This window comes from Psittacula echo (genome assembly GCF_963264785.1).
Source record: "Psittacula echo genome assembly, chromosome: 1".
Taxonomy (NCBI): domain Eukaryota; kingdom Metazoa; phylum Chordata; class Aves; order Psittaciformes; family Psittacidae; genus Psittacula; species Psittacula echo.
Window position 1 is genome coordinate 13370403 of NC_137735.1, and position 15627 is coordinate 13386029.

General features: G+C 40.1%; 1 protein-coding gene across 13 annotated transcripts in view; it reads right to left on the bottom strand.

Moving 5' to 3' along the window:
* Positions 1 to 15627, bottom strand: part of EVC (EvC ciliary complex subunit 1) — a 57362-nt gene that overhangs the window by 25275 nt on the left and 16460 nt on the right. For 12 of the 13 annotated variants that reach the window (XR_013958884.1, XR_013958885.1, XR_013958886.1 and 9 more), the window contains 3 exons: positions 12986 to 13202; positions 10557 to 10705; positions 8230 to 8328 (listed from right to left, as the gene is read on the bottom strand). Coding sequence is in view for 9 of the 13 variants with exons in the window: in XM_080639085.1 (XP_080495211.1) it covers positions 8230 to 8328; positions 10557 to 10705; positions 12986 to 13202 (465 nt within the window). In the remaining 4 variants the exon portion in view is untranslated. The remainder of the gene's footprint in view (positions 1 to 8229; positions 8329 to 10556; positions 10706 to 12985; positions 13203 to 15627) is intronic. The other variant, XM_080639081.1, reaches the window with a different exon arrangement.

Genomic DNA, 15627 nt, shown 5'->3' on the forward strand with positions numbered 1-15627 from the left:
TCTGTATCCTATACAACACTTAAAGAACCATCACTCTTATCTCTGTAAACCATCTCTTCTCTGAGCTTTACTAGCCTTTCAGAACAAGGTAATTCTCCTGCATTTACTGGGTGTTCAGGGATATAAAAATTTCTCTTGGGTCTGAAATAGTTCAGAAGCAGTCTAGAGGAGTCTGTGGCATTTCTATTGCAATCTTAAAAGATCTCAGGCAGGGTGTTAAGGAACTGTACGCTTACATGGAGTTCCACTTATGGCAGCTAAATCACTTTGCAACATATTTTGCTGCAGAACCGATAGCATTTCCCTGGCATGCTGACAGCTCTGTATTATTTACTAGTAAGTCTTTTTCACAGAACATAAAAAAGGTATTTTCTTACTTGCCTTTATGCCATTTTGTCTGAAGACCAAGTGAATAGCTCTGCTCGCACTCCCTCCAGCTTCAAATTATACTGTATGCCCACCTTTGGCACTATCAGAGTGGAAAAATTTACCCAGAAAAAATGTAACTAGATCTTGTTCTCACAAAATTACTCGCCTACATCGCCTCATTAATGTGATGGCCAAGTTATCTTTAGATCAAAGCTGCTTAACTAATTGTTAGCAAAATACTTCATGTCCCTCTGCTGAAACTGGTGTATAAAAGGACAAAAAAGTGGGATTAAGATTTCAAGGGCAGATTTTCACATCAGTAGTCCCATTAAAAATGAAAATGGGTGAATACATGGAGAGGGAGCAGGACTTGGCAGCATGTTCTCTACATCTTATGAATGTTGCAAACTGGCAGGGAAAGCAAGAGGAAGCCTGGTCAGGTGTTTTAAGTCCCTGGGATGGTGATTTTAGACACTTTTCCTTCATGTTCTGTTAGAAAGTCTCCTCTGTGCAGGACAAATCCTGCACTTACTGGTCTCATCTATGGTCCAGCATCACAAAATAAACCACTGTCAGTGATGATTATCAAAACACTAACTTCTCAGTGTTCAATGAAGTACTGGCTGCTGGCTTCTTTCATGTGAACACATAATCACATGAACATTAGACCTCAGGTAGTTCTTGCACTGCAGACTCTAACCTGACACCATGCTCGACCCAGAGGACTACAGGTGCGGTACGATGGCTGCATTGTTTAATCCAGCACTTGAAAAAAAACAGAGTGGAATGGGCTTTTAAAATTTAGTAAGGGAAGTGGTAAATCTACATCTAGGAAAGATTGCAGATGTGACTGAATTCTACCAAAGCAACACGAGCTAACAACATAGTTCAAAACTACTTCCGAGTCTCAGGAACATACTTGATCTGAAACAGCAATAAAGTCTGTCTGTGAACAGGGATGGTGCACTATGCATTATAAAGCTTATTTTCCACAGGTAAAGAAGAAAACCACTAAGAAACCCTACTGCTTCCAGGATGTTATTTTTGGACTAGAATCCTTTCAAAATATTTCTTACAAGCTTCCTGATATGCCATCTCTTGGTTTTAGAACTTTTACTTAACAAAATTTATTCAAATTGATTCCATTAATAGAATAGCTGATTGCAGTGTTGCATGAACCTGTTTGTAGTACCTGGCAGTCAATCTCAAAGCTTTTCAAAAAATCTCCAGAGGAATTCATCATAAAGAAATATGACGGGGCATATGCAGAAATAAAATGGGCTTAGATTAAAATGCCGAGTGTATCTGAATTTCAAACAAGGCGATAGATACATAATTTTGTCAAAAACCAGGGGAAATACACAGCTTATCTGATTTCACTACAAAACCAAAGAACAAGATTAATGCTGTCCCTCAAACCCAAATGATTAAAATGTTCTTACACGCAGATGAGATTACAGTGAATAGTAAAATTGTGCTAGCTATTTGTTAACTTGTAATACATTAGTATTTCATTAAAACATTTAAGATTTCTGCTTAAAGCTACAGAACACTCTTGCCTGTACCTCCAGAGGCTCAATGGGCTAGGACACTTGTTTAGGAAGTAAGAGATTCATCTCTCAACCCATATTATATCTTATTAAGAACAGAGATTCAATACTTGGATCATACATCCCACAAATACTCCAAATATTCTTGGACATTACTGGCCACTGGAAGATACTTGATATTATAAGCTCACACAAAATAAGACAAAGCTGATTGCATGTACTTCTTCCTCTCTCCCATGTGAAGAATTCTGGAATGCTAACTGGAAATCAAAATAGGAGCATACTTTTAAGTATCCTAGCACCAGTAAGATACAATGACATTGAAGTCATCCTTAGGACAAGCTAATAATAGAATCACAGAATCATAGAATAGTCAGGGTTGGAAAGGACCTTAAGATCATTTAGTTCCAACCCCCCTGCCATGGGCAGGGACACCTCACACTAAACCATGCCAGCCAAGGCTCTGTCCAGCCTGGCCTTGAAAACCTCCAGGAATGGAGCTTCACAACTTCTTTGGGCAACCCATTCCAGTGCCTCATCACCCTTACAGTAAAGAACTTCCTCCCTTTATGTAACCTAAGCTTCCCCTGTTTAAGTTTGAACCCATTACCCTTTGTCCTGTCACTAGAGTCCCTAATGAAGAGTCCCTTCTCAGCATCCTTGTAGGCCCCCAATACTTGAAAAAAAGAAATGAAGAAAGTTGTATTTCCATGCACTTAAAATAGAGGTTCATTGGAGTTTCAGTCCTGATTTATTCAGAAAGCAGTTTCAAACTTCTCTTTCTGTACTTCCTTCTTAGAAACCTGCCTTTGTAGAAAAGGTAATGTCCTTTACTTGGTCTAACTATTAAATTGTGAATCCATACAGAGGTAAAATACACTTTCTTATGCGGTAAGGCAAGAAGCAAACTTCAGAATGAAGACCATCCATATCAGGAATCTTGTATCACCTTTGACTGAAATGAACAGATCAAACTTAACTGGTGGCCAAAACTAGGACCAGACTGAGTTTGCTTGGAAGGAGTTCACAAACTTGATCTATCATTCAGGTCTCTTGACACAGATTTCCACCTGACACAAGCTGTGGAAGATTTACCTGGAAAAGAAGCTAGCATTCGGTACTCAAAAATACAGTCCACTCTACTTAAAAGTATCCCTAACCATATCTCATTTTAATGAAATTACATAAGGAAAGTAAGTCTCTGAGAATCTGTACTTTTTCTTTTGACAGATGTTAATTTTCCCCTTTCCTTAGCAAAGGAAAAAAATCAAATACTTTGCTTCAACCTCACATTTATGTTTACCCGTTCATAAAATGTTTATTGCCTTGCATGTTGATAATAATCATTATTTAATTGCTTTTAGTTTAAATTCCCGTGCATTTCTGTGTTCTGTCAGGTCAAATGAAATAATATTCTGAGTGACTGCTATCAGCAAAGGGAAATTATAAATGACAGTAAATTGTATGGGGTTTATGGTTTTGAAGGTAAAGCTGAGGAGAAATAATTATCTTATCATGGACTATGTAGTTCCCAACAGTTAATTGATTTACTTTGCGAAATCTGCATGTCCGTTTTCTTAATAATGAACTGTTGACCACTAACCCCACTTCCCTTCTCCTTTCCCTGCTGAGTATGTAGGTAATTCACGAAAAGTAAAAAAGGAAAATTAAATATGTTGAAGAACATCTCATTCACTAAACTTGAGACAGACCTGGAAGGAGCTAGATATTAATGTTTTCAAGAGATCATACGAAACGAGAAACAAAATAGGCTACATTACAGGGGTGCTTCTGCTGCCACCTAAAAGAATACTACCGTAAAAACTTTACAATTGAAAAGCTACCCAAGTTAGCACGGAACTGTTATTGCAGCACAGTATCGCTTGTGCACAGGATAAATCTGCAGACTGTGTTCATGAAAATATTAGGCTGAGCTATTCAATTACCTCTGACAAAAGTCCTCCTTTGAGTTATGATACACTGTGATAGTCAAAATCACTTCTCCCCTTTCCTGAACTTGCACTTCAAAAATTAGTTATGAATCCTGTCTGGACTCAGACTATTCACCTACAGCAGACTATTTTACTCCCCTAATGTGTCTGAAAAGTCCTATGCTATCATCCAAACATAACTCATTCATCCACTTCAGGTATCAACAGATTCCATTCCAAATAATTCTAATTGATTTATTCATGTGTACACAAAACAAACCTACTCAATTATTCTGTGCAAACACAGTCAGCTTCCAGATCATTGCATTTTTACATATTTAGTCACCAATTTGGATTTTTTTTTTTACGTACTGTAGCTTGCAGGGCTAGAGGGTTATATAAATCTATAATGATGAACTCACAAACTATGTAAACGAGGAAAAATAAAAAATAACAAAGGCCTAAAAAATTGAGAAAGGCTTAGAAGAACCTTACCATGTGAGGACAACGTAAAGATCTTCTCCCACAAGTGAGTGGCACTTACAGTTAAGTGGCATCATTTTTCTGTCCCCAGGATATTGATTCCCTATTTGGTCGCATGCTGACCTTCTCCTTATATTTTAATATCATCTCTTGCATTAAAGTTATCTTTCTACTTATTCATGAAATTAAGTCTGTCAGGCTTGCTTATGCTAGGACAATCCAAGACAACTATTGCAATAAGCCATCATTCTACTGCACAACTGATGGAGGAATGGAGAGTCTAAACTTTTTATCACATACAAGCCTTTATCACATATAAGACTCTGACAGGTTCTTTTCCCCTGAAAAAAAAAAAAAAAGGAAAAAGAAAGGTTTATTGGCTTTCAACTACAGCAGATAAGGACCATGAGCTTAGGGCAATGGCTGAGCACTTCGGCTTCTATGCTTGGTTCAGTGAGTTTGCCAAGAGTGCAATCTGAAAATGCAAGCAATTCTAGCTTGTCATCTACAGTGCGAGTTTTGCTACAGTACTTAAAGGGGAGTGGATGGTTTGGAAAGTTGCTATAGGATGGAGGTACCTCTATGCTCTAAGACAGTTGCTTTGAAAGCTGCTAGTAACTGCTCTTAGCTGAAGGTATGCCTGAGGATAGGACCTAACTCTAGGTAAGTTGGTATTATGCATCTCTCTAACACCGGTGGTGTTACAGTACATGAACTTACCGGATATTACTCCAAATGGTCATTTGTTTGAAACAACATTGCTGTTCTTTACTAGGATACTGGTGCTTGTAAATTGAAGTATTGATAATGCCCAAACAACTTAAGAGAGAGCTTGGATGTGGAAAAAAACAAAACAAAAAAACCCACCACGGTTTGGGTTCTGTTGCCATTAACATAAAAAACATGGTGTGATTCAGTCCAGTTCTGGGGGTTTCCAACCAAAGTCAAGATGGCAATGGGTAGACAGGCAGGAAGTTGTCTGGAATCCTAAATCTTGTGAGTACTGGACAATACAAGATTGTTCAGCCCAGAAGAAATATGTGGTATTTCTTTAATCCTGGAGCAGTAGAGTATGAGCTGCTTCGGAGAGGAGGCATATAGGATGCTATTGCTAAATTTTCGTTATGGAGACATTGTGATAACACTTTTCCTCCTCTTGGATTTAGGTAATTAGCTCCTAGTAAGACATCTCAGTTTTATTTCCCTTAAATGCAACAGCTATTTACTTCTGTGTGTGGGAAATCGTAACTGCTTTGTGCAGTTTTCAAAGGCTAATTTTCATTTGCAACAAAATAAAAACTGGGCTGAATACTTAATTACTTCTAATTCTTTCCACTCTGACTGTGTTTCCAAATATATTAATGCATTTTTTTTAAATGTCTTGCAATCTGTCTGTAGATGCCTTGTGGACCACAAGCTGTGGAATATTAATCTAAGTATCTGTGGAGCATGTCAGAGTAACTTCAGAGAGTTTCACTCAGTATTTTCAGTAACACTGTTAAGCTTCTGTTTCTACTAGAATGAAAAGAACAGAACACAACTCTCCACTCGTGAACTTCTTTTCCTGCCTTCTAACTGACACTTAGTAACACATGCTTTCAGTGATAGAAATAGGGAGATTAAGTAAACAATAGAATGTTTAACCAAACATTTAATTGAACCTTTTCTTTGCTCACAGTACAGAAACAGCAGAGTCCAAACCTTCCAACAAAGTGCAAGGCAAATGACTGTCGGCTAAGCTTTAGGAGTACAGGCCTTCTGGAATGACAGCAAGGAGATTTGCAGTGTTTGCAGATATTCCCAAACTAGCTGGCTAGTTTGTTAGCATCTAACATTCGTAGATGTTCTACAGGTTAGCTGGTCCAAACCTGACAGGGACATAGATCTTGTAGCACAGTGCTGAATACTGCCACATAAGGGTTGCTGGTACCCAGCCGGTGAGTCTAAAGTTTGCTTGCCTCGGTCTACCTGAGCACTGCACCGTGGAGTATTTCAAATCACTGCTGCCTTCCCATGGGTATCTTGCCTTCCCCACTGGTAGCAACAAAGTTATCTCCCTAGCAGAAACACGGAGAAACTAAGTGAAGAGGCAAAGCCCTGCTGCCCAGGAAAAGGCTTCTGCTTGTCCAAGATACGCTTCTCTGAAAGCGTGGTAGAGCAGGAAGAGAAGTAAAGGCATTGTAGTTGTGAGATACAACCCCCTACCTTAATGGCAAATCTACTTTTGCTTTTATGCCCCAGGTAATGGACAACATATGTACAACTACTGCACTTACCTCAGCTGTAGAAGTCAGAACAACTCCATTTACCTACAGTAGGGCTATACTTCTCTCTAACTTATGCTGCTTACAAGGTATATTCAGAGGCAGTCTGCTCTCCTAAAACAGTCTGTAGTAACTATATTTAGAGTTAAGCGGAGAAAGTGCAGTTGCTCATTATGTTAAATGTCCCAATAAAAATGTTTTGTAAAAGAAAAAAAGGTGTAAATTAGGATGTGTGGGCCCCTATTCAACAGGTGCCAGCTGGATCACAGTACTTGCAGTTTTTCATGTCTGGCAGTGTTTGTTTGGATCTAGGAATAAGAGAGCAGCTGTAATATGGCATATAATGGCTTAGAGCTGGGTGAATTGGCAGGGTTCAAGTTTATGCAGCTCTCCTGGCAACCTGGCAATTCTATAAACACTTAATTCACCCAAACCAATTTTTCTTTAGTGGAAAACTTAGCTAACAGTGCTGAAAGAAATAAGATTTTCAGTCTGATCTTAATGTCACTAAAGCAAAGTACACAATAAAGGAAAGCAATATAATTTCACAAATGAGGTGGAACTGCACAGGGTAAAAAAGAATTGTTTGGTCTCCAGAAACTTCCTGTGAATTGAGGAAGGAGATGGATAAATTAGTAACTCTGGAGAATGGATTGCACATAGCAATATCAGAAGACATGATGACTCTACTTAAAATTATACAGCTTTGTACAATTAATCTACTCTAATTCACTGGCACAGGCATCCAAGCAAACTTTTCCTTTCTCCAATCCTTTCTCCAAAGGAGTAGTGCTTATCAAATATCCTGTTGCTTGCACTATTACATAAAACCATGGCAAAACTACTTGTTCTAAACACAGTTGCTTTGATTTTTTATCAACTGAATTTGAAAAAGTGCATTTGGACTAGTGCTAATTAAGACTGTGTGGGTATCTTATCCTAATATAATAGGAACTACAAGTTTCCATAATACCCTGATCTGGTCATAATTAATCATGACAAGGATCCTGTTGAGCTGAAAGTGATTTGTTCCAGCCTAATTAAAGGTCACTGCTAGCTGGTTTTGGGCTTCATGAAATAGACCACATTATCTCACATTTTCAGTGCAGACAGAAAATAATTTAACACGGTGCAAAAGTATGAAGCATTTACATATTTTCCAAATCAGGAACATAAATAAATATAAAAATATTACTTACACCAAAGATCTGAACTTATTTCAGTGAACTAACTAGTGTCAAAACAACTTCTCTGAGAGGAAGAGAAATGAGAGAACTATTTTTGGAGATAAAGTGAAGTTAACTAAGAATAGTATCATCCTACCATTCTGCAGAGGAGATAATTATGCTACATAAATGAAGTGTATCTCCTGGTAATGTAATGCCAGACATATATGCTATCAGCATTATTGCAGCCTTGTGAGCCACCACGAGGTTAGGAAATGTAGTGTGCTGGGAAGCTCATGGAAAAGGCAAGCTAATGTGGATGTCTGTGCTGTCTCGAGGCTTGCCAGAGCCACCATGATATCTTCTGCAATTTCTCAGTCCTTCTCAAGGCTTGACATTGCTTAGTGGGGTTAGAGGATCTTCAGAATTTATATTAGTAAATGACATATATCAATAGAGATGGCACCTTGTAGAGATATGCAATAGCCTCTGTGCTCTCACAATCATCCTCCTCCTCCAGTTCCCACTGTGCTTGCCGATGCTTCTCTAGCAATTCATGGTAAGCCTAAAAGAAATACAACAGCTGCATTTAAATAGCTGAAAAAATTTTGATAGCTTCTTGTGATTCTCTCTTTCCTTTCTTTGATCCCTTTGCCAGGTACCATCACAACAGTTAAGTGTTCAGCTGGAACTGTGAGTCAGAGGGACATTGCCTTACCACCTTAATTTGACCATACCCAGTCTTAAATATGAAACTCCATAGCCTAAGCAATTTGGGTTAAATAATATGTACCCAATACTGTAACTGGCACTTTCTGGCTTGTGTGCTTCATTTGATCATTTGTGTATTTTCTGACAGTAAAAAAAAAAAAAAAAAAAAAAAAACAAACCAAAAAAAGTGCTCCTTTTCCAGCGGAAAGAGAAAGAGACAGAATGATTCAGGGACTCTCTCTAACCTTAACTATCTAGGTCATTCTGCCATATAAAAATTCAAAGCTGCAGCAGCTAAATCATTACCATCCAACTTGTGTTCAAAAAAAACTGATGTGAGGCAAGTTCATTACAAAATCCACCCTCATAACTGGCAAGCACTTTATATTCAGCAGAAAGGTCAGTTACTGCTGAGACTGCTATCATGGTGGTGCGAGCCTTTTGATCAGGTGCAGGGGGGAAGGCAAAGAAGAAAAGTGCATTTGATGGGTACAGCTCTGGGCTCATGGTGAGGATTCAGAACCAATTCCTTCACTGGGCTGGCTGTGAAACCATGAGACAGGTTAAAAATAGGTCCTTAGTTCAGAGGGGATTGTTTATACAAAATAATTACTGGACTATTTAAGTCAAACCATGGGAGTTAAATAGGAAATACATACCATTTTTTTTTATTCTTCAAAGAGTCTCTGGACTCAAGATCCCATCTCTTCTGGGGAAAAAAAGGCTCTCTCCACTGTGATAGCAGAAAGGCTTAAATTTCTGACTTGTTTTATTATTTGCACACAGACATTTCAAAATACTAAGACTCAGTTGTATTCTGTCCTGCAACATGAAGAGCAAGTTGCCCATTTCTACTTGCCTGTCATAAGCAGATCATTAGTCTACAGTTGAAGTGTATTTGTTAGCTTTCCTAAGATGTACAGAACACAGCCTCTCTTGCACAAAGCTGTGTGGCTTTAACTTAGTAGGGGAGAGGTCTTAATACAAAATTTCTTAAGCTTTTCAGATGCATCCAAGAGTTTTGAGTTATGTATATCAAGAAAATACACTCATAAGTGCTCAACGGCTACAAAAATGTGTGACAGAAGTATTTGTCTCAAGTTATGAGAAGCCAAAGAGGTAAAATGTGCTCTACTCTTTTAAAGTGTTTCAAACCTTTGGTTTTGAAGTGAGGTGTTGCTGCACAGGTGTTGCATACAAGAACAATAACTCCATTATCCAATTCATACAATATAATTGAAGAACTTGGCCCTGCAGTGCAAAATTGCAGTGTTGAGATCAATAAATTTTGACAGTTTATTACAGCTGGAAACTGAGTCTTCTCATAGATTAATTTATCTAAGTTATTAGATTTCATCAAAAGTTTAATGGTGCTGGATGTAACCACTTTAACCTTAAATTATTTCTTTTGATGAAAATTGAGGATTGATTTTTTTATTATTATTTCCTAATAACTTGGGTCTGTAGTTCTCAGCAGTTATAGGAGTTTTGCAGCTCCCAGCATTTACAGCTAAGAACACTGACCTCCTATATGTATTCTGAACTATAACAATGGAGCTTTAATAGAAAATATGGCCAAGAAAACATTACACTGGCCATTATATACCCTATTAAATTATCTATGGCAAACCTTCTCTAATGTATCCTGCCAGCAATCACAATGAATTTTTCCTCAGCTTATGTGAAATTTGATAGTCTTTGAGCTCAGTAACCTCACTCATAGAAAAGCAATTACATCAGTGCAGCCTGCTTTCTTCTGTAAGGCAGGATAGATACATTCTTCCAGAGATTTCCTATGTTGAACCAAACACATAGTATCTCAGTAAAAAATGTTTTCAACAAAACATGTAATCTAGCATTAATACCCTTCAGCATTTTGTTCCAATGCAACAAGACCAATACTGGAGAAAAAGTCTCCAAGCAAGCCTAGGCAATAAGGGTCTGACACTATCCTCCCTGTGCTACTATACTCGACTCTCAGGAAGACTAAAAAATCACAACTTTATTGAACAGGGAGGAATTTGTAATATATTTGGCCTTAAAAAATAATGGAACAGTGAAAATAAGCTTTTCTGTGCTCACCTTAAGAAAATCGTGAACATCTTCATTACGAAAAGTTTTACTGAGGAGACTGACTTGTTCAGCTTTCTGTCTCTGTTTGAACTCTTCTTTCTTCTTTGCACAGCTCTCAAGTCGTTTCAAGATCAGGTCTTTGCTTTGCTGGATACATTCTGGAGTGTAAAACACTCATGATTAGATACCACAACTCCACAGGGAGAAATTAGCATCAGCTATTGTCACACAACATAAGCTCACAGAAATCTGTTAGTGAGTGAAAGAGGCAAGTAATCACCATGGAGAACTTAAAATTTAAGTCTTTACCCTGACAGTCTTTTTAGATGTGAACTTCTGGGTTGTTATATGGCACTTAACTTACCAGGTTTTTGGATCACTACCATTCTGTGCCCTCCCTGCCACTGGTGCTGCTGCTCATGCAAAGGCAGTGTGTTAGCTCAAGAAACAGATTCCCACCTACAGCACCCCAAAAGAAGTGGCTCATTACCTAATTGCAGATATGCAGATGCTGCTGCAAGGACAGAGGCAGCAACATATGGCATGGAGAAAAGATCCAGAGCAGGGCTAGTTTGGATTTGCTTGAACTGGAGTGCAGCCATACCAGCCTCCCAAAGTGACTCATCCAGGAACCTGCAGCAAAAGTTGTTAAGGTCCCTCCGACATTGTGCTAGTCCCATGAAATATTTGGGACCAAGTTCCTCCTCTGTTCACCTCCCTTATAGGTCCAAGTGATTTATAAATTCCTGAGTCTATCTGGACCCTGTGCTGAAGAGTGGAATTGGTGCTTTCAATGTTCTGCAACTACATCCTGTCTCACTGCCTGTCCACCTAAGAAGAACTTTATTCATTTCCCTCCCTTTGTCCTTCCCTAGACCAGTATTTCACCCCAACTCAGGCAGCTAAAGGGGAATGTAAAAGAATAGTCTTCTGTGGCTGCTGTTCTGCCACATCATGCTGCTGCGAATATGAGAAATTACTTTGTGGAGAAATAAAGGAGTGCATTAGTACAGCACCAACCAGTTTACTTATTCTCCATGCTAATTTATTGTACTTATCCACAGGCTGAGGATACACTGACAAAACACTTGAAAGTGAACTGAAATTACAAGAAAGCCTGTAATAAAAATGTCATCTGAACAAACAGCAACTGTTATTTTTAAACACTACTAGATTCTTTACTACTTCCTTGTTTGTTTCCTAGGAGCACAGTCTTGCTGGCTTTGTGTTCTGCTTACAAATTATAGGTACAGTTCAATTTATGTATTTAGGAGCTAATAAGCAAGGTCAACACAGACTCGCATGTGAAAATGCTGCACTCCAGAGTATTTTTGGTTTTACTTTTTTTAAGCATGTTCCATTTCCTGGGCAACCAACCACCTATAGCTGACCCTGCCTGAATAAGGGGGGGATGGACCAAATGACCTCACGAGGTTCCTTCCAACCTCAACCATTCTGTGATTCTGTGAACTCCTGAGTGGGACATGGCACAATTTATCAGCATGAAGCCTGAAAGTGAATGAGCAGCACTGCAGCTAGAATATACTGCAACAAGACTACATTCATTCTGGCTATCTATCTAGTTCACTGAACTCTAACCCTAATGACATTTTGTTAGGACAATTTTCTTCAAATATGCCCACTAGTAACACAAACAGTTCTGGAAAATGTGTGAGACTAAAAAACTCCTCAATTTAGCTGAATGAGTACTATAATTTTCCATGAGTCCTGATGGAAAGCACTGAGCCTTTGGTACAGCACCTATCAGAAAAGTTGGGGGTATGTTTCTCAATATGTTGGGCATCAGGTAACACGCCAAGTGACACAGGGAGAACCTTGTCAGTCAGTCAGCTTAGACTGTTATAATCGTGTATTTAACAGACAGGCGATGTGAAGGCGTGCAACAGGGAGGAAAATACTTCATTTTTAAAGTATTTTTAGTCTCATATAGTAAAAGTCAGGTTTATCTGAAGATTATTTGCCTTAAAATTATGTTTTCACAAGAGTGATAGCACAACTATGTTTTGTGTATCTTGTGGCTCCACATGCTAACAGGAGATCGTAAGACAGTCTTCTGCACATATACAGCTATTACTGCCCCTCATGTTAGCCAGTATCATCAACAATGTCAAGTATCTGGGCAGTAAATGGAGAAATCTCCCAGATACTTGTAACAAATGTGACTGTTCTTCAATCTTCAAATTAATGAAATAAGGTATAGAACATGTGAACTGTAATTTCATAGTAATGCCTGGAACAAGACCTAAAAGGCTTAAAGCCAAAGTTTCCATTCTGAGCATACACCCATCACAATAACAGTGTTTGCCAATTCATTAATATGTTTTTAAAACAGAGGAGAACAGGATTGAAGCTATAATACACTAATGAGAATTTATACCCATATTTGTTAAGTCATGATCTCTGCTCTAAATACTCACCATTACTGAAATGTGCCAACTGTTCCCAAAAGGCCTTGTGCAGATCTGTTAAAAGTTCTTCCTTTTGTCGGACTGAGAGATTATTCTTTACAGTTAAATGGTCCAGAATATTTGATACAATATTTAATCTACACTTGCACTCTTCTGGTATATAAGACTTCAGTGAATCGATCATTTTCACCGTAAGCTCCCAGTTGAATAACCTTTCCTGAATGTCCTAAAACAAACATTAAAAAGCCCTGTTTAGAAACCAAGAATAAGCCTTCAGTTGTGCTTGGCAGTTCACTGAAATTTTCATTCACAAACTATACAGAAAACTAAGCAGGCTTCTCAAGACCATGTGAATAACAATCTCACTAACAAGGAGGGTCTGGTCGAAGCAGTAAAGGTTGAGGGCTGCCTTGGTTGCAGCGACCACGAGATGGTGGAATTCAGGATCTTGTGTGGTAGGACCAGTACAATAGCAAGTAGAATTGCAACCCTGGACTTTAGCAGGGCAAACTTTGGCCTTTTCAAGCAATTGCTAGGGGAAGTCCCATGGGCAAGGCTGCTTGAAGGTAAAGGGGCCCAAGATAGTTGGTTGACATTCAAGAATTGCTTATTCCAAGCTCAAGAGCAGAGCATCCCGACACGTAGGAAGTCAAGGAAGAGGGCCAGGAGACCTGCGTGGCTAAATAAGGAACTGCTGGGTATGCTCAAGTGGAAGAGGAGAGTTTATAGGTCATGGAAGGAGGGGCTGGCCACTCGGGAGGAATATAAGGCTGCTGCTAGAGGATGTAGGAAGGCAGCTAGGATGGCTAAGGCCTCCTTAGAATTAAATCTGGCCAGAGGGGTCAAGGACAACAGAAAGAGCTTTTTCAAATACATAGCTGATAAAACTAACACCAGAGGCAAGGTTGGCCCACTGGTGAATGGGATGGGTGCCCTGGTGACAGAAGATACTGAGATGGCAGAGTTATTGAATGCCGCCTTTGTCTCAGTCTATTCTGCCGGAGGCAGTCCTGAAGAGCCCTGTACTCCTGAGACCTCAGATGAAGTCAGGTCACTGGAGCGGTTTGCCTTAGTCCATGAGGAATGGGTTAGGGACCAGTTGAGCAATCTGGACATCCATAAATCCATGGGTCCAGATGGGATGCACCCGCGGGTGCTGAGGGAACTGGCAGAAGTCATTGCTAGACCACTCTCCATCATCTTTACCAAGTCTTGGGAAACGGGAGAGATGCCTGAGGACTGGAGGAAAGCAAATGTCACTCCAGTCTTCAAAAAGGGCAAGAAGGAGGACTCGGGTAACTATAGACCGGTCAGCCTCACCTCCATCCCTGGGAAAGTGATGGAACACCTTATCCTTGATGCCATCTTAAGGCATGTCAAGGATAAGAGGGTTATGAGGGGCAGTCAACATGGCTTTACAAAGGGGAAGTCATGCTTGACCAACCTCATAGCCTTTTATGAGGAAATAACATTGTGGATGGATGATGGCAGAGCGGTGGATGTGGTCTACCTTGACTTCAGCAAAGCATTTGACACAGTCTCCCACAGCATCCTCATAGCTAAATTGAGGAAGTGTGGCCTGGATGATCAGGTAGTGAGATGGACTGCAAACTGGCTGAAGGACAGAAGCCAGAGAGTTGTAGTCTATGGGGCGGAGTCCAGTTGGAGGCCTGTATCTAATGGAGTGCCTCAAGGGTCAGTACTGGGACCAGTATTATTTAATATATTCATCAATGATTTAGATGAGGGAATTGAGTGTACTGTCAGCAAGTTTGCTGATGACACTAAGCTGGGAGGAGTGGCTGACACGCCAGAAGGCTGTGCTGCCATCCAGCGAGACCTGGACAGGCTGGAGAGTTGGGCAGGGAGAAACTTGATGAAATATAACAAGGGAAAGTGCAGAGTCCTGCATCTGGGCAGGAACAACCCCAGGTTCCAATATAGGTTGGGGAACAACCTGTTAGAGAGTAGTGTAGGGGAGAGGGACTTGGGGGTCCTAGTGGATGGCAGGATGACCATGAGCCAACACTGTGCCCTTGTGGCCAAGAAGGCCAATGGCATCCTGGGGTGTATTAGAAGGGGGGTCGTCAGTAGGTCGAGAGAGGCCCTCCTTCCCCTCTACTCTGCCCTGGTGAGACCGCATCTGGAATATTGTGTCCAGTTCTGGGCCCCTCAGTTCAAGAAGGACAGGGACCTGCTGGAGAGAGTCCAGCGCAGGGCGACAAAGATGATTAAGGGAGTGGAGCATCTCCCTTATGAGGAAAGGCTGAGGGAGCTGGGTCTCTATAGTTTGGAGAAGAGGAGACTGCGGGGGGACCTTATTAGTGTATATAAATATATAAAGGGGGAGTGTCATGAGGATGGAGCCAGGCTCTTCTCAATGGCTAACAATGATAAGACAAGGGGTAATGGGTATAAACTGGAACACAAGAGGTTCCACTTAAACTTGAGAAGAAACTTCTTCTCAGTGAGGGTGACGGAACACTGGAACAGGCTGCCCAGGGAGGTTGTGGAGTCTCCTTCTCTGGAGACATTCAAAACCCGCCTGGACACATTCCTGTGTAACCTTATCTAGGTGTTCCTGCTCTGGCAGGGGGATTGGACTAGATGATCTTTTGAGGTCCCTTCCAATCTCTAACATACTGTGATAC